This window comes from Equus caballus, chromosome 17 (assembly GCF_041296265.1).
Source record: "Equus caballus isolate H_3958 breed thoroughbred chromosome 17, TB-T2T, whole genome shotgun sequence".
NCBI lineage: Eukaryota > Metazoa > Chordata > Mammalia > Perissodactyla > Equidae > Equus > Equus caballus.
The window spans coordinates 48,960,772-48,986,213 of NC_091700.1; the positions used below are offsets into that span (position 1 = coordinate 48,960,772).

Consider the following 25,442-nt stretch of genomic DNA (forward strand, 5'->3'; position numbering starts at 1 on the left):
TGAAATAAAAATGCCAAGTTTCTTATTTTTTGTGAACCACATTGCACAGCGTGGACATCCTGGATGTCTCGTTGTAATCGGAAGTTGTAGGGGCCGGCCCAGTGGCACAGCAGTTAAGTTCACATGTTCTGCTTTGGCGGCCTGGGGTTCGCTGGTTTGGATCCCTGGTACGGACATGGCACCACTTGGCAAAAGCCATGCTGTGGCAGGCGTCCCACATATAAACTAGAGGAAGATGGGCATGGAAGTTAGCTCATGGCCAGTCTTCCTCAGCAAAAAGAGGAGGATTGGCAACAGTTAGCTCAGGGCTAATCTTCCTCAAAAAAAAAAAACAAGTTGTAATTAGAGAGAGACTGACAGACAAAAGTCTGTCAAGATAGGCTCTGTGTAGGGACAATTTTTTTTAAGGAGACATTAGTGACCAAGATTTTGTAAAACAAGGCTATTTTAAAAATTGTTGCCCTAGAGTCAGCTCAGGTAGGAGCTGTGTGGAGTGGTGGACAGAGCAGAGATTTCAAAGCCAAAAAGGCCTGGTTTTGAAAACCATCTCCATCACTCTCCAGCTACGTCACCTCAAGCAAGTCACATTATTGTATTACCTCTATAAGCTTCAGCTTTCTCAACTCTCCAGCAGGAATCGTAAGTCTTTGTTGTTGTCAGTATTAAAAATGCTATCTATAGTGGCTGGCCTGGTAGCATAGTGGTTAAGTTCACACACTCTGCTTCAGGGACCTGGGGTTCACAGGTTCGAATCCCAGGTGTGGACCTAATACCACTTGTCAAGCCACACTGTGGTGGCATCCCACATAAAATAGAGGAAGAGCACAGATGTCAGCTCAGGGCTAATCTGCACGCACGCACACACACACACAATGCTATCTGTAAAGACTAAGCAGAGTTCTTGACACACAGTGGTGGCAGCTAGTGATGATGAGGGTGATGGTGGTACTAAAGGCTTAGGAAGAGATGTCAGTAGACCTCTGCAATCTGCTTGGAAACAACTCCAGAATTAGAATTGGGGGCTCTGGCCACCATATCTCATTACCCTCTCCTTTCTCACCTTTTCATATTCTTTCTGACCTACAGTTCTCACCCCACTTTCCCGTCCTCACCTCACCTTTTTCTGTCTTGCAGGACCCTAATAATAACAGCTGTGTGTTGAACAACTACTGATTAGGTGCTTTGCGTTTGCTAAATTCATCTAATCATCAAAATAATGTTTATGATACTCAAATGCTGTTGTTATCCCCATTTTAAAAATGACAAAAAGCAGGTCTCAGAGAGATAACTAACATGACCAGCATAAAATGCAGTTAGGAAATGTCAGAGCCAGGATTTTATACCAGGCCAGGCTGATGACAAAGTGGGTGCTCATTCTACTATGTTACACTGTCGTTGTTGTGACTTCCTAGGAAGAAAAAACAGAATTCACGTGGTGAAATATTTTCAAATAAACTCTTAAGTGCTAAAACATTGACCTATCTTGGGAAATTATCAAAGAGAATGAAAAGAACTTAGGTTATTTTCTGACAGTAAAGAATCATTGCCTAATATGCATCTATTTGACAATCTTTGTCTTTCCCTTACAAAAACATAACTCTGAGAGTCTATCCTTGAGGCTGGACTTGGCCCGGAACCTTGTCAAGAGGGTCTCAGAGTACTGCCCTGAGCTGCTGATAACTTCATTCTACTTTTAGCAGCATCCGTGCTTTCTTTTGGTCCTATTTTGGTATCATGCAGTAATACTCAGCTCCTGGCATGACTTGCTTGCAGATGTTAACCCTCCACAAACAGCTGGTTATATAGAAGTCACTGATCTTCAATCAAAGAAACTCCGATATATCCCCATTCCCAGGTAATTAATTTTCACCTTTGTTCTTAGCTTGTATGTCAAATAAAAAAATGAGTGAATTATTATCAAGTACTCTAAATAAATGTGGGCTTTTTGTTTCCTTAAATAGTAAGCTCTTTTTTTTTCAGTTACAGTTGGTTTATATCTTACTGTTTTTCTGCATGCTTTACTGCCGTTTTTATTTTCATTTTGGAAAAATATTAAAATGTTCCATAGATATAAGTCCAACAGCCTCCGAGCCTTCATTACTCTTATGTTGATCTGTCTTAATGATAAATTTTTCTGTGTCTGAAATGGCATTTTTAGTATTGAAGAAATTTTCATACTTATTAACTTCATATATTAGTTTTCTGAGATAAATGTGTTCAAAATGTCAAAAGAATTTGTGTTTAAATATGTTGCTGTGCATCTGCAGTCATGAAGGCCCTACAGTAGCCAAAAGATTCCAGAGATTTGGAATGGAACTCATTACCACTCTGCTTTTATTACCGTCCAGCAATGGAAGCAAAGCATTCAAGCTGTCTAGACTGAGGATGGAAAAGGAAAAACAATGATGCTTGTTCTCTCCCTTGAAGAACATGGGTGTCCTCTCCTGTAGCCCATCCCTTTCGGGATGCAGCCACGCTTGATCTCCTTCTCTCAATAAGCATGCCCCTGCTTTGGTTTAGATTGATATCACGTCCCTTCCTCACAGGCAGCTGAGCCCTCACAACACAGTGGTTAAAGCCTCACCAGAAACCCTAGGCAGAGGAGCCTGGAGAGCCTGCCAATGTTGCAGGAAGGCCAGGGACACTGGAACTTCTCAGTCACCCAAAACACGAGCAGACCACCCTGCTACCCACTCCTCCAACCCCAGAGGAAAAGAGCTCAGCCTGACAGTACAAAATAAGTCAGAAACCCAGCTTTATTTGTTAGGAGCCTTCAGTCAGGGTCAAGAAATATGAATAATAAAAGCATTATTCAAAGAAATAGATTCACTTCTTCCCATATATGTAAGTATGCCTTCTTGGAACATCTTAGTGTATCGGTTTAGCGGAAAATGGCTTTTAGTCATCTGGAGAAATTCCTTATTCCATATTAATTGTATGCTCATTAAGATATACTGTTAGTCCAAGTAAGAAAAGCGAAGAACAGCTTTTTATTTTTTATATTTCTAAAGCATTAGTAATTTTTTTCAATATTTCTCTTAATTTCTCCCTCGTTAGCCCTAGCTTTTTATTTCAGTATTTGTCTCTTTGAAAACCATGTATTATAACTGCCATAGAAAGAACATCTGGAAGAGCAGCTGTATATACAGCCAGTGCCAGCTGCTCACCATAATTCATTCATTTAGAGCTGCACCATCCAATGAAAATAGAATGTGAGCCATATTTGTAACTTTATATTCCTTCGTAGCCACATTAAAAAATTAAAAAGAAACAGGTGAAATTAACTTTAATAATATTTTATATAACCCAATATATCTAAAATGTTATCATTTTGACATGTATTCAATATAAACACTTTAATGAGATATTTTACACTCCTTTTTTCTTCTCAGTCTTTGGAATCTCGTATGTATTTTATTCTTACAGAACATCTCAATTTGGACTTGCCACTTTTTAACCGCCACATGATTTAGAGTCTGTTCATTGTCAGTATGTCCTGAGTTTCTCTTGAGATTAACTATTGCCATTTTTGGCGTATATGTAATTCAAGGGAACAACCCATCTGGATTTCAGTTTTGTTGCTAGTTGCTTAAATTTAGCATCTGCTAGAGACCAGGAATTTTCCGTTTGATGGCTAACTTCAAATAATAGAAAATACAGTAAAACTATATGTAACTGCAGGGCCAAAAGGAACACATCACTTTTGCCCTCAGTAAAATTTGAATATTTTTACTTAAATTTTTGTATTATTTGCATTTGTAAAATTATACTCCTTGCTCTCATTTGTGGGTGTATGTAAATCTAGGTTTCATTTACTATAATTCTATGTGTTCCTTCAAGACCTTGTTATTATGTATACAGGGAATATGCATTTATTAAAAAAACGAAAAAGGTGAAGAAGAGATTCTAGACCTGGTGTGCAAGTTATAGTAAATATGTGATTTCTTCAGCACTTTTTTTGACATATTGAAGAAAGTGTCCTTGTAAATTTAAAATTTCGTAGTGGAGAGTTAAATATGCAACCAGTAGATACAGTACCCGATAGAATCATACATGTTGATTGCTCTTGGAACAATCTCAAACATCATAGTTTTATGTGGATAAATTTCATTATTCTTGAATAGCCCTTTACTTCACGCTTTGTACTTACTAATTTTTTTCCGAAGGCAAGTATTTTTGGGGAGAGCACCATGAGGTAAATCCTGTATTACGTCAAATGTTACCATCTTTGAGTCCTTCTAGTACTGTAAAGTAGTTCTGAAACACTTGGCCCCATCCTGCTCTTATCATCTTCTTCATATAAATGACTTCTGTGTCCCAGAGTCGCTGGCTTGGTCACTCTGTGTTTAAAATCTACTAAGGCAGACTGAAAAACAAGGTGAGAGTAGTCTTGGTTTATTTTTTTAGTATATTATAAGAATTTACCTAATAGATGGTGGTTTTCCCAGATCTACATTGATAGTTTATGTTGTTTTTATCATCTGATCAAACCATCCCTTTATTTTTTTTATTTTCTGAGGAAGATTAGCCCTGAGCTAACTACTGCCAATCCTCCTCTTTTTGCTCAGGAAGACCGGCCCTGAGCTAACATCCATGCCCATCTTCCTCCACTTTATATGTGGGATGCCTACCACAGCACTGCTTTTGCCAAGTGGTGCCATGTCCGCACCCGAGATCCGAACTGGCGAACCCCGGGCTGCCGAGAAGTGGAACGCGCGAACTTAACCACTGTGCCACCGGGCTGGCCCCCAGACCATCCCTTTAGATGATTTATTTCATATAGAAAGTATCAGATGTATTTAGAGAGCAAACACTGATAACTAGAATTTCTGATCTATGTTTCTGTTGTTAATGAGAGCTATACTCAGATAAAGAAAGTCTGCAGTTGGCTCTCGTAGGCAAAAGTTGCATTCCTAGAAATGACTATATATACACGTGTATGTGTGTGTGTGTGTATATATATATATATATATATAGCAGAAATATATAATAAGGGAAATATGTATATGTATGAAATATGTAATGCAAGAAAAATATAAATTCCTTGTTATAAATCCATATAACTTTCTAAGTTAGAAAAGACAAAATATCAAATACAAATGCAGTTAAAACACATAAATAAGCCATCAGTTTCAGCACTGACCTCAGACCTCAGGAAGTCCACACTGCAGGTGTGTGAAATATGAGTTGGTTTAGAGTTCCTTTCTTTCCGACAGTGAATGCTAGTGTCATCCGGGGTCCACAAATACAGAAAAATGTAAATAACTGTGTATTTTTCCTTACAGATGGACCTGTTGGTATCTTTCAATGTGCTTACTATTAGAATTCTTTACAGCAAGTTTAATGAACCTAAATCAGTTTAGTGAACCTAAACTATTTTTATCACCTGGCCTACCAGTTGGTTGAATACTGTGATTTCTTTTTCAGATCAGAATCTCTCTCACCGTATACCACATGGCTGTCTACTATTTCGGACACAGACGCACTGCTAGCTGAGTGGGGTAAAGGTGGTGTTGTTACTGTTGATATGGGAGGTCACATCAGGCTTTGGGAAACTGGACTTGAACATCTGCAGCGATCACTCATGGAATGGAGAAACATGATTGGACAAGAAGGTGACAGACATATGCAGGTACCACTCGAATAGGCCTTACCTCTTAAGGGTGCACATTCAGGTATAAATTTAGTTCCACATGCCACGTTCATGAGAACTTCTGGCCCAATGACTTAAATATAGTTACTTAAATAGCTAAAATAATTTTTGGACTCATAATAAAAAAGACAAATATATCCATCTAGCTAGTGAAAAAGTAGGTTTTTTTGTGTCAGTGCTTAAATGCATAGGTTCCTCACACCACAACATGTGCATAGAATCACCAGCTTTTATTTTGTAACCCTTAAGCATTAAGTTTCTAGCACCACCTTGCCTCTGTTCTCAGTTTTACTACCATTATCATCAGCATCTCTACATACTACCTTGAAACAGAAATACTGAGGAGCTCAAATACAGCATGTTATTATAAGGCTAAAACTTTAGACTAGAGAACATAAACAAACTTATGCATCCAATAGAGATATCTTTTTACCAACTTCCTTATTTCCAGATAATGCAAGTTTAGCAGTCGTAATAAGTAGACCCAAGCCTGCCCTGGAGAGAAATATGGGAACAGGTCACCAAAGTGAGAGGAAACTACACAACTCCAGAAATGACTCAGTCACCATCTAATTGAGCTGTAGTCTGGAACGAATGTGAACAGTGAGGAAGACTGTGTCCCCATAAATACTAAAGCTTATCAGAAAAGGGTTTCTTTGTAGTTTATTTATTTTAACATTCAGAAGAAAACTCATCTGTTTACATTTTTATCCAGCTAAAAGCAAGGTAGGTTCCTGCCAGCTGTGTTGCTCTGCAAAGAGCTAGTTAACAAGATAAGAAATTTCCACAAACTGTTCCACTGATACCTGATTAGTAATTACTATTTTATATGGTTATTTTTGTGATTTTTTAAAGGAGGAATATATATACTTGTGAATGAATAATACATGTTTCTCTAAGATTCTTAGAAGCTTAGGAGAATATTTTGAAAGTCACAAACCCAGGTAGGCAAGCAACCTCAAATCTTTTTGAGAGTATGAATATATTAATTAAGCTAAAATAAATGCATTGCTCTAAAATAAACATGTCATTAAATGCAATGGATCTGTCACAGCAACAGACTGAGTGTTGGTCACTATCCATAATAATAATTAGAAAATTATTTAATTATGGTTCTGTTTCTTTTATTATTCTAAACATTAGTTTTTTCTCCCTTTGAATTAAGCTCCTATTTTCAATATGGTGATTGATACCTAATAGTAAATGCTATTATATTTGAATTTCTTATATTTTATTTCAATTTCTCATGTATTATAGAGATCAAAGATCATGTTTTTCCTATGGCCAAGATTTCTGGCCAAAATTAAGTTTATCTTTTACGACAGAACTTTAAAAAGGATTTTCACTCATAATTTTGATAACTGGTCTTGACTGCTGTGAAAATTAGCCCCTATTTCTGTTTTAAGCATGTAGCTCTTCTCTTCCTATGACTTCCCTGACTCTATTGTGCGTCTCGTATTCCAAGCTCCTACCATAATGATTGCTACACAATAGGTGACTAATATGTTTCTTTCTGCTCATACTCTCATACTAAATTACACTGGTCATTGAAGCTATTTGATAACAAACGGAATTCTTTTAAACTGTCACAAATTATTAATTTGTTTTTATGTAACTGAGTATTTATTGAATGAAAACATATGGTTATTAAGTTAAAAATGAACAGAATTATAGTACCTAACACCTCAAGAATAATCAAAATATTCAGCTATATTATGCAGGGCAACATTTGATCCTTCCCTAAATCTAACATTTTCCAGGATATGTGTAACTGTATGTCTCCAGCTTGAAGTTCAGCTACAATAGAAATCAGACTTATTTAGTGATAAAGTTGCATAATTCAGTGTTGAATGATAGTTCCATGAGGAAAATTAGAGTAGATGTTATCTAACATTCTCCTTCCATATCTGATGTCTTGATCCATTTTGGTTGGTATTGAAAATGTATACTTATATACCTACTCCAACTGAGAAACAAATTGTGAGTACACTGCTTATGTCTAAACAGACAGGATTCATTGTCCAAATGCTCTGCCGTTGTTTTCATTTTTGGTCATAACTCCCCTCTTCCTTCTCGCTGTTTGGTGAGTAATGAGACAGCATATTGAATTGCTCTTATTGAGACCAGCTCATGTTATTATTTACAAGTTGTTTGCACAATCGAATCTAAATAGGAATCATTCCAGGGGTAATCATAATAACAAGAAAAAATGTGTCTTTTACAGTTCCCTTACTTTTTGATCCTTTAAGCTATTTCTCATGTATGGACCCTTTATTCAACATAAATGTGCTCCTGATTTTGGAGCTTGGAAAATACCTTTCATAGAAATATCAAGAAAGGAGAAGAGATTCTCCATACCATACTTACTGCTTGCTGACTGCCAGCAGCTTCCCTTGTCACTGGCAGAGTAACCTGATCTCCATCTAGTGGCCAAATGGACTGACTTTACATCATAGAAATTAAAGGACCTGGTTTGCACTCCAGGAGTTAGAGGCAGCCCCAGGCCTGCTGGTATGGGAGGTTTACACATGCCTGTCTTGGGTGGTTCCTTTTGGTCATCAGATGCTCCTTTAGGTCAGCAGTGAAGGCCAGGCAAACAACCTGCCAAGCCATCCTCCATTTGTTGACCTGCCTCTTTCCCTGATTCCTTTGCATGATAGCAAAAGAAGTGTCTATGTTTAGATAAACTATGTTAGTTACATGCTTATCACTATCCTTTATGTCTTTGCTACATTTTGCTTTCTAGAGTTGTTAGCTTTGAAGCCATTGTTGCTTTGCATTTTTGTTTTTGTTTAATGAATTCGTTGATAGTTCTCCTTAATGAGTATAGCTTGCAAGAGAGTATTTTTTGAGCTCTGCTATAAAACATGTTCATTAATTTTACGTTTGATAGGAACATGTGTCTTTCTTATAGTAAACAACTTTAACAACAAACTTGAAGTATCCCTTTACTGTAGTTCTGAGAGCCAATTATTAAGAATTCATATTTATTATTTTTAGATTCCATATTTTCAGAATCATAGGTTAATTATGTCAAAATTTTTCTGACTATGCTTCATAGTGTTCTTTATCAAGCATATTTTTCATATTTTAATTAAATTTGGATTCCTTCCAAGAAGGCTGTTAAAGCTGCACCACAGTTTTCCTTAAAAATCAAATCATCTTCTCTAAAAAGTTCCTGGTGACTATTCTTGTCAGAGCAAAAAGGCTAAAAGGCTACAGCTTTCAAATGTTATTGTCTAATTACAATAAACTAATCAGAAAGTTAATCCTGCATATATTACACTTATATATACAGGATCTCTTTGAGGCCTTTGAATAATACTTCCTTAACTATATACTTTAAAAGTAGATAGAATCTTTGAAGCACATTGTGGGACTGGCACTTATTCATCCTTGTAATCAAGTTGGTGCCTGGTACAAAGTAGGCACAGTAAATATTTGAAGAGAGAGAGAGGCATAGACAAAAATACAGAGAAAGGATAACTTGTTTATTTCAAGCAACACTCCTCTTTTACTCTCTTTTAAAGAAGAAATTACAGGAATATGAGTAAATGTAGTTTGCTGTACTTAGATAACTAAGCCTGGCCATTTCTTTAACCACTAGACCAACAGTTAGGATTTTTTAAAGATGGTAAGGCCTACTTTCAGTTTTGGAAACCACTAGATTATTTAATTGGTACTCTGTTAGTAAACTTGGTTTTTCGGTGTACAGGCTGTGTTGTCTCCAGATCCTCTGAGGAGGTTTGCTCTGCATTCTTTGCTTTGGTCAGTAACTCTGAAAGTACTTAACAGGCTGCTTCAATCGGTCATTGTTATAGAACAGTCCATATTTTACGGGATTATTATATGAACATACGTTTTTGGGAATCTTCCTTGGCCCAAAAAGGCAATGCTGGTTTTTTTTTGAATATTTATAATTTTCTACCATATCTTCTTGCGATATGTCAGCCAAGCTGGTTTACAGCAAGATAGTCTAGCTATTTGCCTATGTAGTAACATTTGGGGAATGCCTCTAATGATTTTTCCATTGTTTGTTCCTGTTAGAGAAATCCCAGCCGTAGAAATTTGTTCTGAATCTGGATTTCGAACAAAGTTTTCAGGAGTACTTAATGAAAATGCAAGATCCCTGGGGAGTGTAATACCCAGTGGTGTGCTGATGAACCAGCTCTCTAGGGGTGGGGGTAAGGCAATTTGTATTGTGTGCCAATTCCCATGGTGTGAATACTCCCACCATGGCTGACTTTAAGCTACCAAAGGTTAATAATCTGCTTGCAAAATTTATGAATATTTTGGGGCTGGCCCCGTGGCCGAGCGGTTAAGTTCGCGCCCTCCACTGCAGGCGGCCCAGTGTTTCATTGGTTCGAATCCTGGGCGCGGACATGACACTCACTGCTCATCAAACCACGCTGAGGCAGCGTCCCACATGCCACAACTAGCAGGACCCACAACAAAGAATATACAACTATGTACCGGGGGGCTTTGGGAAGAAAAAGGAAAAAATTAAAAAATCTAAAAAAAAAAAAAAAATTTATGAATATTTAGCAGTCATCTCTCGCAGGCTATTACAATCTGGCACAAGCATGCCGCTGGCTTGATTAAGCCTTTAACTGACTCCCCAAGGAGAATTATGAGAGTTACCTAACCACCAGGTCTTTGAGAAATAAGACAATGAAGATGTGGATAAGGAGAGAGAAAGGCAAAAGAACAGGGAAAGGGGGCTGGCCCCGTGGCCGAGTGGTTAAGTTCGCGCGCTCCGCTGCAGGCGGCCCAGTGTTTCGTTAGTTCGAATCCTGGGCGCGGACATGGCACTGCTCATCAGACCACGCTGAGGCAGCGTCCCACATGTCACAACCAGAAGAACCCACAACGAAGAATACACAACTATGTACCGGGGGGCTTTGGGGAGAAAAAGGAAAAAATAAAATCTTTAAAAAAATAAAAAAAAAAAAAAAGAACAGGGAAAGGGGTACTGAGAATACAGATAAGATGGTGTCATGTTATCTCTGGGCAACGTTGAAGCCTGCAATCGTCCCAGTTACAGATTGGCAATGCTTTTCTTGAACCAGGAATTCAGTCTGAGCAAAGAATTGGACAGAAGTCTGCACTCATGTAGGATGACACTCATGGGTTCATGCATAAGAGCCTCTTTTCTTATAAACACTATTTAGGAAGGAAATTGCCAGTTGATTTTTACATTCCTCCAGAAGTAGTGCTTCCATTGGATCACAACTTTGTTAGTAATTGCTAAATATAACTAAAATTCAATCAGCAGCCACCTCCCTAAGACAAACAAATCAACAAGCTTATGATTTTAGGGAGGTCATGAGCTTTCATTAACCTTTTGTGCATATCCAACAAAAATGATAACCCTATAAATTACAAAAATTGTGGGTATTATAGAGTTTTAAACTAATATTAAAAATAGAAATATCATCTAACTTTCACATTTTAGGGAAGGTTTAACCTTAGGAAATTGCTTTTCAAAGCATCAGCAGCAGAAATATTTCAACTCCTTTCTCTCATGACAGACCTTAAGATCATTATTTTATGTGGTAATATATCCCCAATGTGTATTGTTTAACCATATAATCAGCAAGTAAGAAGTAATCTTAGCAATATGTATGTAAAGTATAAGGAAGACAAGCTAATTCTGTAATGTATTGGTTATAAATAGAGATGTCAAATGCCGTTAATATGTTGACAATCAATAGCTCTAGAATTTTTATGGTTCTGAGCTCATTAATGTGTATAGTTATGTATAATCAACACATCACAGTGGCTGAAGAAATAAAACCTTGGTGTTATATTAGTAGATAAAATTGTAATTTTATTCATAATCAGTATAGCCTGTTGTTTAAGAGCATAAAATTTGAAGGGTTCAAATCTGCATTCTACTTTTATGTGACCTTCAGCAAATTACTTATTCTTTCTAATCCTCACTTTCCAATTATAGTATAAAGACAATACTGTCGTACCTTACAAAGTTCTAAGGATAAAGTGCATTAATGCCTGACACAAAGTACTCACAAAAATTACAAACTTAGAATTTAATTAATACTGGTCTACAGAATTCTTTAATGCTTATATGGGAAGCCAAGTCAAATTAAAAGGAAGCAGTGTTACCCAAACACCTAATATTAAATTATGACCCAATGAGTTACATAATTCATCATCTATCTTGGTGTTAAAATGTGAGGTTTGTTTATAATCCTGTTTAGGAAAGGTTCTTTGGGGCCCAAAAAAGGAATTGAAACAACGGTCTGTGCCTAAACCTGTCAGCTTGAAAAAAAGCAGGAAATCAATGATAGGACAATTGTCAGCAGAGGATTATAGTGTTTAGCCTTATTCAAAAGACAAATTAGAACAGGACCAGAAAACACACAGCAAAATATACATCATTGTTAGCCTGAGTCCTGAGAATAGTAAAGAACAAGTCCAATTTGGAGGTGTCTTTCTTAGTTTTTCTGTATCCAGTGCTCTTTGTCTCCCATTATCACATTCTAAAAATGCCTCTCTTTTTATTTTCTATTTTCTCACAAGGTCAGGCCACAGGTGCCAACTCTAACCTCTCTCTGAATAGTTTCACCCATTCATTTATTTATTTCTTTATTTACTTAACATTTGTTGAGCACTCAGTATTGCTAGGGTAAAGAAATCAGATACAGGTGCAGACCCAGGGAACTTGTGGAGCTATAACCAAATAAATTACGGTGCTGTGTAGTGAAGGAAATGATGGAAGCAGGATTAAAGGATCAGAGGATAGCACAGAATACCTTAACTCTATCTTTGGAAGGGGTTCCAAGATGAACTAATACCTGAACCTGGGTTTTTTTGGTTTATTTGTTTGTTTATTGGTGAGGAAGACTGACCCTGAGCTAATATCTATTGCTAATCTTCCTCTTTTTGCTTGAGGGAGATTGTCCCTGAGCTAACATCTGTGCCAACCTTTCTCTATTTTGTATGTGGGATGCCACCACAGCATGGCTTGATGAGTGAGGTGTAGGTCCGTGCTCGGGATGCAACCCCGCAAACACCAGGCCATCGAAGCAGAGTGCGAGAACCCAACCACTATGCCACCGGCCCGGCCCCCTGAACCTGGTTTTTAAGGAAAGAGGAAGGAACTCCTGACAAATCAAACACATGTGATTCGTTTTTCCTCTTGCCAAAATCCCAGTAAAAGAACAAGAAAGAATCAAAAAAGGTACAAACCCACAAGGACAAAGAGAACTGGAGACACAACATCACTTTGGAGGATAGAAAATAAATGGGTGGGTGGTAACTGAATTAGCAAGTGGAAAGAGCTAAAATCCATTCCTCCAGTGGGGTAAGCCAACAAGATGCAAGCTGCTTTACTCTGTCAAAGTCCATAAAGCCTCAGGGCTTGAAAACACCTTGCATTTCTGAAGGTTGGAATGGGGGTGGCACTGAAAATTCGAAGAGTCATTGAAAGTTTATATAGAGGCCATTTAGACACTCAGATTTTCTCCTCCGTCTTTTGTACCTGGGCAGCTGACTCTTCTCTACCTTTACAAAAGACAGGAGCTGTAATGGAGATTGGCACAGTTTGGGACAGGAGTGAGACCACATGGCCAACAAGAAGATAAAGTCAAAGTCTACTTCCCTTATTTAGATCCCATGAAGCTGGCATCCATATTTATACCCCTTGAGCAGGATACTGGGAAAATCCTTTCTGAAAATTGACATGCCCAAGAGAAAAGCCCTTCTGATGCTGACATTTGAAAGTTCCTCCTTAGTAACCTTACAAGAAGACCAACTTATTGGCAAGCCTTGCCTTTATGCAAAAAAGTTTTCAGTCCATTTTTTTAGTGCCTTATTCTTAAATATTAATGGATAGCCTCTTAAAGATGGAAATCAAAACAAACGAACAGAGAAAATATAGATGATACAGAAAACAGGAAAGCATTTCACAAAGTGACAATTTGTATTCTCAGAGAGGTAAGGGAAAATATTATAGCCGTAAAACAAAACATGCTATTTTAACATAGGAACCTTCAAAGAACAAGGAAGGTCTCTTGGAAATTAAAAAATAGTAGAATAAATAAATTCAATAGAAGGGATTGGACATTAGAGAACTCTCCCAAAAGACAAAAACATTGAAAATGGAAAGGAGAGGATAAGTCTTTCCAGAAAGAAAAAATGAAAGGACAGGGAATGACCCAAAAAGTAATTTAAGAAAATTTCACTAAACTAAAGAATAGGTGTTGAATATAACGAATCAAAAACATACACACTCTCACACACATGCCCCAAACTATATCCACTTGAAATTTTAGAACCCTGTGTGTAAAAAGACAATGCTGAAAACTTCTAATTTGGGAGAAGTGGGAAACAAGTTATATAAAATGTATTAGAAAGCCAAATGGTGCTAGGCTTCTCAACAGTTGCATTGGAAACTAAAGGTAAAATTATTTCCAACCTAGAATTTTATACCTAGCCATGCTATTAACCACATATGAGAGTAGACTAAAAATGTTATCAAACATGCAAATCTCAAAAAACTTTCATTCTTTCTCAAGAAGCTACTGCATGATGTTCTCTCAACAAAAGGAGGAAGTAAACCCAGAAAGAGGAAGACATGAGTGGAAAGAGTGGTTTTAGCCAGGGAAGAGACAAAGGAATTCCCAATATGATCGTGAAAGGATGTTCTAGGATGACAGCTGTGCAGCAGGCCTGAAAACAACCACTCCAGAGCACACTGGGAAAACAGGGTTCCAGAAAGAAGGGATAGCTTGAGAAAAAAGAAAAAACTGGTAATATTGAGAGGAGTTCACAGCTCTACTCGAGAACTTGGGGAACAATTAATGATAGATAAATAAAGTAGAGCTAAGAATTAGTAAAGACTATATAAGTAGTACATTCATTACTTGGAAAATGAAAAATTATATACACTAATAGTATGTAATAATATATTTAGCTATATAGTAATATGTATTATAATTAGAAATATAGAAATATGTATCATTACATATAGTAATGTCTGTTACTACATATAGTAATATATAATACCATACATATGTAGTAGTAATAAAGTAGACAATTAATATTGATTTAACCAAGTTTACAACGTACTCTATTAGGAGGCTAAGAGGAGGGAAAGTGAGTAATGTGTGTTCAAAATGAGAGAGATGAAATTATTCTCATCTTTCATAGTAGGAAGTCAACAGGTAATATCTGAAATTTAAAAATAAACAGAATATAAGAATATTATTTAGAAATATGAAGGTAAATAGCAGAAGACATAGTAAGCGGAGTTGGAAGTGGCTACCTTTGAGGAGTGGGAATTGCAGGTGAAGATGGTGCAGCTCAAGCTTGTTGTTTTTGTTATACATCTTGTAGTACTATTTAACTTATGAAACTATTTACATTTATTACTTTGATAAACATTAGGTTAGAATAATAAAAAGTAGGAATTCATCAGGTGGACAAGAGGAATAAGAGTAGGTATGAAACAGAGATTAAATCTAACTCATCTTTGGATCCTTGACACTTAAAAACATGCGTTGTTTTTTTTTAAGACTGGCCCTGAGCTAACATCTGTTGCCAGTCTTCTTTTTCTCTTTTTCTTCTTCTTCTCCTCCCCCAAACCCCCCAGCACATAGTTGTATATTTTAGTTGTGGGTCCTTCTAGTTCTGCTATGTGGGATGCCGCCTCAGCATGGCCTGATGAGCAGTGCTGGGTCTGCGCCCAGGATGAGAACCAGCGAAACTGTGAGCCACTCTAGCAGAGCGCATGAACTTAACCACTTGGCCATGGGGCTGGCCCCCCATATTTTTTAATAGAACTTAATAAACTGGTTAATTTTCCTTATTTCTCTTCAAAATAACTTAGGAATTCTAGTTCTGAATAGGTTGGCGTAAGCACACTCTACCCTGTCTCTCCCACTGAATTCAGCAGTAAAATCTGGATAAGATGCAGGGAGCAGTTATTTGAGGTCTCTGGAAAATAAATGATAACAGATAGATTGAGGAAGAAGACCAGAATTTGAACTACCATTGAACTGGCTGTGTTTCCTCCAGAATCTCCTGGCCTTGACAAAACCACCTGAAAACAGAGGTGGGCACTCTCAGCAAACTAGGATTACAAGAGAACTTCCTGAACCTGATAAAGAGCATCTGCAAAAACCCTGCAGCTAGCACCATACTTAATAGTGAAAGACTGAGTGCTTTTCCCCTAAAATTGGGAATAAGGCAAAGACGACCACACCCATATACCCGTTACTCCTGTTCACCATCAAAGTGGAAGTCCTAGCCGGTGCAACAGCAAGAAAAATAAATAAAAGTGTACAGATTGGAAAGGAAGAAATACAGCCATCCCTATTTGTAGACAACATAGTTGCCTACCTAGAAAATCCTATGGAATCTACCAAAACGAACAAAAACCCACCTCTTTCAACTAATACGTGAGTTTAGCAAGGTCAAAAATCAATCATATTTTTATATACTAGCAATTGATAATTAAGAACCAAAATTTAAATATATGTATATACAGTTTACACACAGCTCCCCCTAAAAATGAAATACTTAGCTATAAATCTAACAAGACATGTTTAGGATATGTATGCTGAATACTACAAAACACTAATGAAATAAAAAATCTAACTAAAAGGAGAGATTTACTGAGTTCATGGATTGGAAGACAGCGTAATAAAGATGTCGTTTTTCTCCAAATTGATTTAACACAATTTAACCAAAATCCAAGAAGAATTTTTTTATAGCTATAGACAAGCTGATTCTAAAATTTATACAGGAAAGCAGAGGAGCTGAAATAGCCAAAACAATTTTTTAAAAGAAGAGTAAAGCTAGAGGAATCATACTACCCAATTTTAAGATTTTCTTGAAAACTACAGTAATCAGGATGGTGTGATATTGGCAAAAGGATAAACATGTGTATCGATGGAATGGAATAGAATGTTCAGAAATAGACCCAGAGACATATGGCCAATTGATTTTCAACAAAGATTCCAAAGCAGTTTAATAGAGAAAGGATAGTCTTTTCAATAAATGGTTCTAGAACAATTGGACATCTATATGCCAAAGAAACACATTAAAAAACCTGTTAATTTAAAAAACAAAAATAAATAAATAAAACGACTCAATGGCTACCAAGCCAGGAATAATTGTAGTTGACAACAGTAAACGGCACCTACCATGTCATCTCTCGTTGCTCCTAGTAAATGGAAAGTGTAAAGCTAATTCAAAATACTTACAAACTCCCAATGTAAGGAAAGCTAACGTGGTAAGAGAGTGAAAAAAAAAAGTCTCAACGTTTGGTATAATTTGGGGGTAAAAAAATGTTCCACGTATGTAATTCACAGATGGGGAAACTGAAGCTTAGAGACGTTAAGGTCACACAGCTAGGAAGTGGCAGAGTCAGTGGTTCTCTAATGTGTGTTCTTTATCAACCATGCTCTCCAGCCAAGGCAGCCTTATCAACTTTGACTGTTTAGTCAGGTATTTAGGGTGTCCAGAATGCCTCCCCCTGCCAAAATCTGAAAATGCCTGTGGAGTTAAAACTAGGCGTTAGTCCCTGTATAACCCCCTCAGATGAAATTGGTTCCCATGGAAGTCAGTGTTTCTGAGGGACCAAGTAATATTATGCAGCTCTGTGGCAAGCAGTAGTGAGAATCCTTTTGGATGCTCTTTAATATTAATGATAGAAAACAATTCTCAGTGATTCTTATGCCATTTCTTAAATCCCTAACTCTTTTCCTTTGATAAGTAAATAAAATAGGTAAAAATGTTGCAAAATTTCCATGCTGTTCAAGTGAGCAAGGTAACAGGGCCTAAACTTGGTTTCTAGAAGAGTGAGTCTCTGGCAGGAAAGGGGGAGCAACAGTCACAGTTCCAGTGGGGTGATCCGTGAGAAGAGTGAGTTGATTGGGTGTCCCGTCGTCACCACTAAACACCTTTATGGCTGTGTAGCAATGATCTCATGTCTTTCCTTCCCCAGCACTGAAGGTTAACTCTTGGGAATCTTTAATCTCTGTTTAAGAAATGGCGCATTGAAAGACAGGACCCACACATGGATACTGCTTCTCCTCTAGATGAATCACTGTGCAGTGTTTAGAGAAAAACTGATGCCTCTCGAATTCGAGAAGGGTGATCGTCAGTTCTAGTCGCCAGTGAAAACAGTAGCTCTGTAATTGTGGGAAGGCGAGATTCTCAAACTTTTACCTATCTCAATATCATTATTTACAAGTATTTACGATAATGCAAAAGAATATCAAAAAAGCAGAGGTTAGGTGGCTCAGAGAAAAATAGAAAAATTCTTTCATTCCTTTTTAACAGTTAGGTTATGGTAAATCTGTGGTCATTTCATTTGCTAGTATTTTGCATAACCAAGTCAGCTTTTAGAACTGCATTGGTTCAATGTGTTCTCTCACATTTCTATAACACATTTAAAAGTTTAAAAGCTAAACACATTAAAAGATACAAGACTTGACAGGGATTAAAATGATTTTCTAGAGCTAGTTTCATTTGAACCTCTGTAGGATTTACTGGGAGGAAGACAGAGGTATGAGAATGGCTCTTCTCTCATATAATTACTGCTCACTTTCCAGACAGAGCACAGCCCGTATATTTCCACCATGGTCTATAGCCTAATAACTGAGCCATCAGTGTTCTCTGCTTCCATCAAAAAACTGCTAAAAGCATTGGATTCCAGAGAGAAAAGTGCACTCTTTCTGGAGTGGGAGTGTGAAGCCCTCAGGCTGCAGCGCAGAACAGAAGCCTGGCTGGGACACAAAAGCCAGAGGAACTGGACTAGCCGGTCTGTCCCAGAGGAAGCTGGTATTTCATTCACTTAGAAGTTCCTTTTCTTCTCCGTGCTGCCGTGTTCCCGTGTTTTCATTTAAGCATTCAAGTATCAATCTTATTTCAGGCATGTCTGTGTACCCACAAAATAACTGTCACTGCATTTTTTAAATGAATTGATTTACCAGTAATTGTCTACATATGAATAGAGAGAAAACTTTTAAGTATAATTTCCATCTCTATTAATGAATGGCCTTCCCAAGTTTCGAGCAAAAATTGATACCCATAGGTCCAAATATAATTACATATTTGTCATCATAAATTTATTTTGATGGGGCAGTGGTTTTCCTATCATTATGTCTACAATCTAATGGCTATATTAGTTGAATCTCAGATCCTTAAAAACTCTGTTGGTCCCCGCCCACCCCTCCCCCACCCCCTATTTCTAGTTGATTTTCACAACAGTGTTTATACTCTAGACATGGCTTCAGGAAAGTCAACAAACTATAATTTCCTAGGGAGATGATGGTGATCCAGGCAGTAGACTTTCTTTGTGGTGTTTGCAAGTTGTCATCTATTGAATTATGAGAGTTATGGACAAACAATAGATATTTAAGTCCCTTGAGAATCAGACAGCCAGAGTCTTCTTGTGGAGCACTTACTCTGTACCCATCAGTGTAGGCCCTATGGGGTGGGGAGGGGAATACTGGATATGAAGCATGGTTTTCACCCTCAGGGAATTTATACTATATAACTGGGGATACGAGACTGACAGTCATGAAACAACAGCAAGTAGTACAAAACAATGTGTAGTTCAATGTTGTACTAGGGGGATGGGGCCCTGTGCTGTAGTAGTTCAGAGGAGAGGTATCTATGCAGATGAAATTTATAAGTGAAGGAGATGGGGCCTGGGTGGCGCTTTTATTTTATTTTACTTAAGTATTTGGGTAGTTCAAAAGGAGAGGGAAGGGCATTTCAGGCATTCCAGAAAATGACACAGTCGTAGATAGGAATGAGCACTGTGTTTCCTTAATAAGAGGAAGAATTGTGCAATAGGCTTGGATCACCACAAATCTGGAAGTGACCTGGGTACAGATACCAGAGGAGCTGTGAGCAAACATCACAGCCAATTCGATGTAAGCACAAAGCCCAGAGAGCAAATCCGGGTCCAACACCAACTATCCCAAGGAGACAGTGGAGTGTATACTGGAGCAGAGGCAGGAGTAAGAGCTCTCTCGGGGTTACCAGAAACACGCAGGCTGGGGGATTTCAGAAGACAGGTTGTGGTTTCATTTTAGCACAGTCTTGCTGGCACAGAACATTTTTAAAAGCAGTTGACAGGAAGCTCACCTTCTAGGCAACCCTTAGTTTGTCTTAAGCATATCTGTAGCATATGGTAAGACAAACTTAACTAAAGCAAATGGTTTCTTTTGAAGAGTGGAGCAATAAGGAGTCACCTGAATAGGAGAAATTCGATTTTGTGAAGGCCCAATGAGGCTTTTAGGTTCCCTATGCCTAGGAGCAGCTGAAGGTCATTGAATTGGAAAAGTATAATAGTGAAGGCTGTATTAGGAAGATGGACTTGGTAGTGATGGGCAGTCTGGGAGAGAACCCCGAGTGAAGCAGGGCAACTATGAAGCCAAGGTAATGGCCAGGTGTGAGTTGATGGAGAAAGGCTGAATATGGGACATGGAGGCAGACATTATGGATGTTTCTCCTTTGGAATCTGACAACATGGCAGATCATTGAAGGAATCAGGAAAGTTGGAGAGGAGGTTGGGTTCAGGCATTTTGAATGTGCTGAGTTTGAGGTAATGGTAAGATATTCCATTGACAGTGTGCAGTCATAGTTGGAAATAAATAATTGGACTAGAGCTTCAAACTAACGAGAGTTACAGTGATCTTTAGCATGAAGTTTTAGTTGAAACCATAAAAATGGTTAGATGCAAAGGAGAATAGAGAGATCAAGCAAAATGATCAGGACAGATAAGCCATTTTTTAAGAAATATGTATAGTCAGATGTTTCCAAAAGTGTATTCTCAGAACGCTTTTTGATAAAGAATCTGTGTTCAAGCTGTTGGAAGATGCTGTATAACTTAGCAGCCTCTTAGAGACGAAATTACAATCAGTAAACATGTGGCTTTGAGAAGTCCCAGTAAAGATATCTCTAATTTGGTTAACCCAATAGTCCCCAAATGTATTCAAATTCTTTTTAATACTTTAGCAAGTTGCCAGTCTCTATATTCCTGGTTTTCTTTGCTCCAGTTCACTATGGATTCTGTGTAGTAGATCTCTTAGGACAAGAGCTTTATGCTAATTCTAGTCCTGACTCATGATACAGCCATGTTGCATGGCATTTGTGACTTCAGAGAATAAATCTGGAATGCTAGAGTTAAGTTGACAGTTAAAGAATAATTTCCCCCATACCTTTGAAGAGAGGAACTCTTATTTCATGTGGTTCCAGATTTATTTTGAAAAAAATGTATGTAAATTATGTTTACTAGGAGCATTAAAAGTGACAAAAATTCAGCTCACGCTAACATAAGCTACAAAAGGGAATTTATTGGCTCATATAAGTAAGAAGTCCCTGGGCCTTAGGCACAGCTCAAACCACGGGCTCAACATATGTCATGGGACCCAGTCTCTCCCCTCTTGTCTCTGCTTTTTTCTGAGGCGGCTTCATTTACATAATCTTTCTCCATCTGGTGGCAAAGATGGCCCTGATATCTCTAGGCAATACATGGTTCTCATAGCTCACAGTTCCAACAAAAGGACCATGTCTCTGCCAGCAATTTCAGCAGAAGTCCTCAGGAATTCTCCAGTAGCCTGTGAGCCCATCCCTGAACCAATCGCTGTGACCAAAGGGATGGGATATTCTTAACTGGTCAGACCTAGCTCATTTCTCCACTCCTAGAGTTTAGAATGAGAGAGGACTGTATCAGTCCCATATGAACCACAAAATTAGGAATTGGGGATAGGGGAAATACCCCTAAGAAAATACTGAATAAGCAAAAAACATGACCATGTGATTTTTTTTTTTTTTTTTTTTTGTAGCAGTAGTTTTGACAGCTAGAGACAGCCCCTTCCAAGTGACTGCTGATGACCTTTCTAGGTTAGGGCTTCCTGGAGGCCAGGACTATTATCAGATTTGTTTTGTTTTACACTCAGCACAACATTCATAAAACATGACTCTTACCAAATGCAATATGGTGATTAATTAGACCAGTGATGATATATAGCATCCATTAATTTTATCTTCCATTTAATCCCTAGATTGAATACCTCAGAAATATATGCTTGATTTTCTAAGTACATGTAGGGCAGAAATAAATACTCTACTACAGTTGTCTTCTTATGAGGCTTCACAGTTGCCAGGGTTCTGAATGAAATTGTCCAGTCTTTCTTGACAGTGCTCTGATGGCAGCACACTGGGTTTTCCCCTTAATGAAAAAAACTTGCTAATATTGAATGATTTTAATTATTTTTTTCTTTTACATGTTTCTGTTTTACGAAGCGAATACAAGCCCCTGTAGTTCACATTGCTGGTATGGGTTGAATAATCCTTTCCATAAACAACAATGACATCTATAGAGCCCCAGCAGGAAAATCTAAAACTTGAATAGGTTTCGTGCCAGCCAGAGGGGAAAGTGCTGCATTGGACTGTGAGTCATCCTTGCCTCAACCAGTCTGCCATCTTATTTACATATAAGTCATTGCCCAGAAAGAGCAAATCCTGACATGATATCATGTCACCGTGTGTTTTAAGTCTCGTTTGAGTTAACCCATAGAACTCCCAACAAATATGTAAGGACTATTTCACAACAATGAATAGTAGCCGTTATTGTTACTATGGCTCTCTTAATATTAAATACAATGTTTTTCCTATTCTATAGCCCGTAATTGCTTAGAAGGTTAAGACTCAGCTGCACGTCTCTCTGGTTTGATGGTAGAAATAAGCCTCTGACTGCTTTCAAGATTAAATAGGAACAGACTTCAAGATTCTGAATATAGCTGTCCTTCTCACCCAAGTCCAGCTTGAGAAATATTTAGGTACATCGGTTTATACATAGAATATTTATATTTACTTATTTTTTATATTTATATTTATTTTATTTTTACATTTATTTACATGTTATGTATGAATATATATAAATATTATATATATGACCTTTCTATAGTTGCGGTAGAACTTCCTTTACAAATCAGGTCTCGAGTCTTCCACCTCTGAGTTTTTCACTCTATCTTCTAATCTTTGGTGAGTTTCAAAGAAGCCTATGGTCATGAAGGACAGCTGCTAATAAAACAAACAGAAAAAAAAAAAAAGGACTGCGTCCTCCGAGCCTTAAATCCAAGTTCCATTTATAGTTTCCATCCTCTGGTATAGGCAAATAGTTTAACCTTTTGTTTCTCTTCACCAAATCTAATCACATTTTTAAAACTCTTTATTTTATCTTTTTCTCTCTCTGTTTTTTTCATGAACCACTTGAAAGTAAGTTGTAGACGTGAGAGCCCATTACCTCTAAACGCTTCAGTGAGTATTTCCTCAAAACAAAAGCACTCTCCTACCTACATAACTACAGGCAGACTTCAAAGTCAGGAAATTAACACTAATACAGCATTACTGTCTAATCCACAGATCTTATTCAAATTTCAGATGTCCCCAAAATAGCCTTTTTAGCAAAAGGAAGCAATCCAGGATCATGGGTTACATGTAGTTGACATGTCTCCTTATTATCTTTCAGTCTAGAACAGTTGCTTGTCTTTCTTCAACTTTCATGACCTTGACATTTTTGAAAAATACAGGCCAGTTATTTTGTAGAACATCCTTCAATTTGGGTTTAGCTGATGTTTTCTCCTTTTAGATTCAGTTTATGCATCTTTGGCAGGAATATCACAGAAATGATGCTGGGTTTTTCTCAATGTGTCCTATTAGGTGACACAAGATGTCTGTTTGTCTCATTGCTGGTGATGCTAACTTTAAACTTTTGGTTAAAGTGTCATCTCCACTGTGAAGTTGCTGTTTTTTCCCTTTGCAATTAATACATATGTCTTATGGGCGCATACTTCAAGACTGTGTAAATATCTTGTTTCTCATCAAACTTTCATCAGCTAATTTTATCATCCATTGATGGTTCTTGCCTGAATCCATTATTACTAATGTGGTTGCCAAGTGGTGATTTTTTACAATTCCATCATTCCTTCTACATTTATTAGTGGGCCTTCCAAACTAAGAAAGTGCCCTCCCTTCTTCCCCCTTTATTTGTTTGTTTGTTTTTTATTAGTATGGCCTCATGGATTTCGATATTATTTGATAGGTTATTGTCCATTGCCATTCTTATTTATTCTGATGCTCAGATTGTTCCAGATTTAGCCAGTGGGAGCCCCTTCAAGCCAGTTCCCTTGACCTTCTGGCATACCTCAATCATTTTTTGGCACAAAAAGTAAATCCTTACTTTGTGGCACAAAACGTAAATCCAATTGCTTTTGTCACCGATTTTCTGTACTGGTATTTTTGTTTCTTTGGGCACTGCCTGTTGACTTAGGTCAACCTGTTAGTAGAAAAGAAGCATTCTCACCTACTTCTGTTTAACCAACTCACCAAATTACCCTGCCCTCTTGAATGGATGTCCAGAGCACCCTGAACATTTGCAGCTCATCAAGTTCTCTCTAATATGTCCTCACTTAGGCTCCCACCAGTTGATTGGTGCTTACATTTGATAGAAGACATTTTAGCAGAGCCTTCAGGTTTGACTAACTTGGCTCCTGTCCCTTTGTACTCAGTTCTACTCAGAGAGTCCCAGAATGCTCTACCATTCATAATCGTATATATTGGAGGAAAATCTGCAAAGATCTGAGATAATATAGCTGCCACATATGTTGAGTATTTTTCTTCATTATAACAAAGAGTTGTATTGTGAGTAAGGCTTGAGAAATCATCCATTATAATCTATCAGTCTCATTAAAGATTTGTTCTGAGATAGATAAATCATTTTTCCCTTGGCCATCAGCCAGGGCCTAAAATAAGATAATTATAGTGACTTCTCATTATTATGTTATTTGACACTTATCTACCTATCTTGCTATACTTTATCATTAACTTTAAATAGCTCCAGATTTTTCTTGTTCATTTGGCTGGAATTACTATTTCTACTGACCACACGATGGTGTCGGTGAGCTTGGAACAGAAGTACTTCGGATAACTTCAACAACTGATAGAACTTTAACAACTAATAACTGTCATCATTTCATTGTACTATTTTATAATTAAAGTTATAATTAAAAAATGTAATTGGGTTAGTCAGAAGACCTGAGTCAGTGCTCTTTCCATTAGAAGATCTTTTGACTATCAAATGAAAGGCTTTTATGAAAAGAATTCAGAACCTTTAGTGAGGTCATGTGGCACGGAGAAATTTCCTCAAGTCAAGAATTAAAAGATCCAGGTCCTCTTCCTAGTTCCACCACTAATATGTGGCTTTGGGCAGTCACATCACTCTCTGCATGTTTATTTCTTTGCTATAAAATGAGATGGATTGTAAGCTCATCCTTTAGGCCCTTCCACAAAAGTCAACAATGAAGACAAGATCTAAAATTAAGATACAAAACAAAGAACTTCTCCATCATAGTGATTCTTTTTTTATTGACTGCTTTAGTATGTGCTGGCTGCTTTCAGTGCATTCTCTTATATAATCATTGCAACCACCATTTCAGGTTATGTATATTCTATTCTGAGGTAATTTGCCCAAGGTCACTCTCCTAACAGTGAACAGAGCTGAGATTTCAGCCTAGTTCTCTCTAACTCAAAAGCCCATGTTTTTATTCTTCTTCACTGCATGGCTTCCCTAGGGCCAAAAGACTACTAGTTTCAATGGAGATTGTACCGTTAGAGAAGAAAACAAATCATTCTCTGCCAAGTAGAACTTAGACCACAGGCTTATAGGTGCTGGACAGGTACTGTGGATGGGGAACACAGGCCAGGAAGGTCTGAGGTGATGAGCAGGAAGTTGTGCCCCACC

At 37.6% G+C, this 25,442-nt stretch overlaps 1 protein-coding gene across 4 annotated transcripts in view; it reads left to right on the forward strand.

Moving 5' to 3' along the window:
• VWA8 (von Willebrand factor A domain containing 8) overlaps window positions 1–25,442 on the forward strand; it is a 358,178-nt gene that overhangs the window by 252,807 nt on the left and 79,929 nt on the right. For all 4 annotated transcript variants that reach the window (XR_011427808.1, XM_023621650.2, XM_023621651.2 and 1 more), the window contains 2 exons: window positions 1,774–1,855; window positions 5,428–5,632. Coding sequence is in view for 3 of the 4 variants with exons in the window: in XM_023621650.2 (XP_023477418.2) it covers window positions 1,774–1,855; window positions 5,428–5,632 (287 nt within the window). In the remaining variant the exon portion in view is untranslated. The remainder of the gene's footprint in view (window positions 1–1,773; window positions 1,856–5,427; window positions 5,633–25,442) is intronic.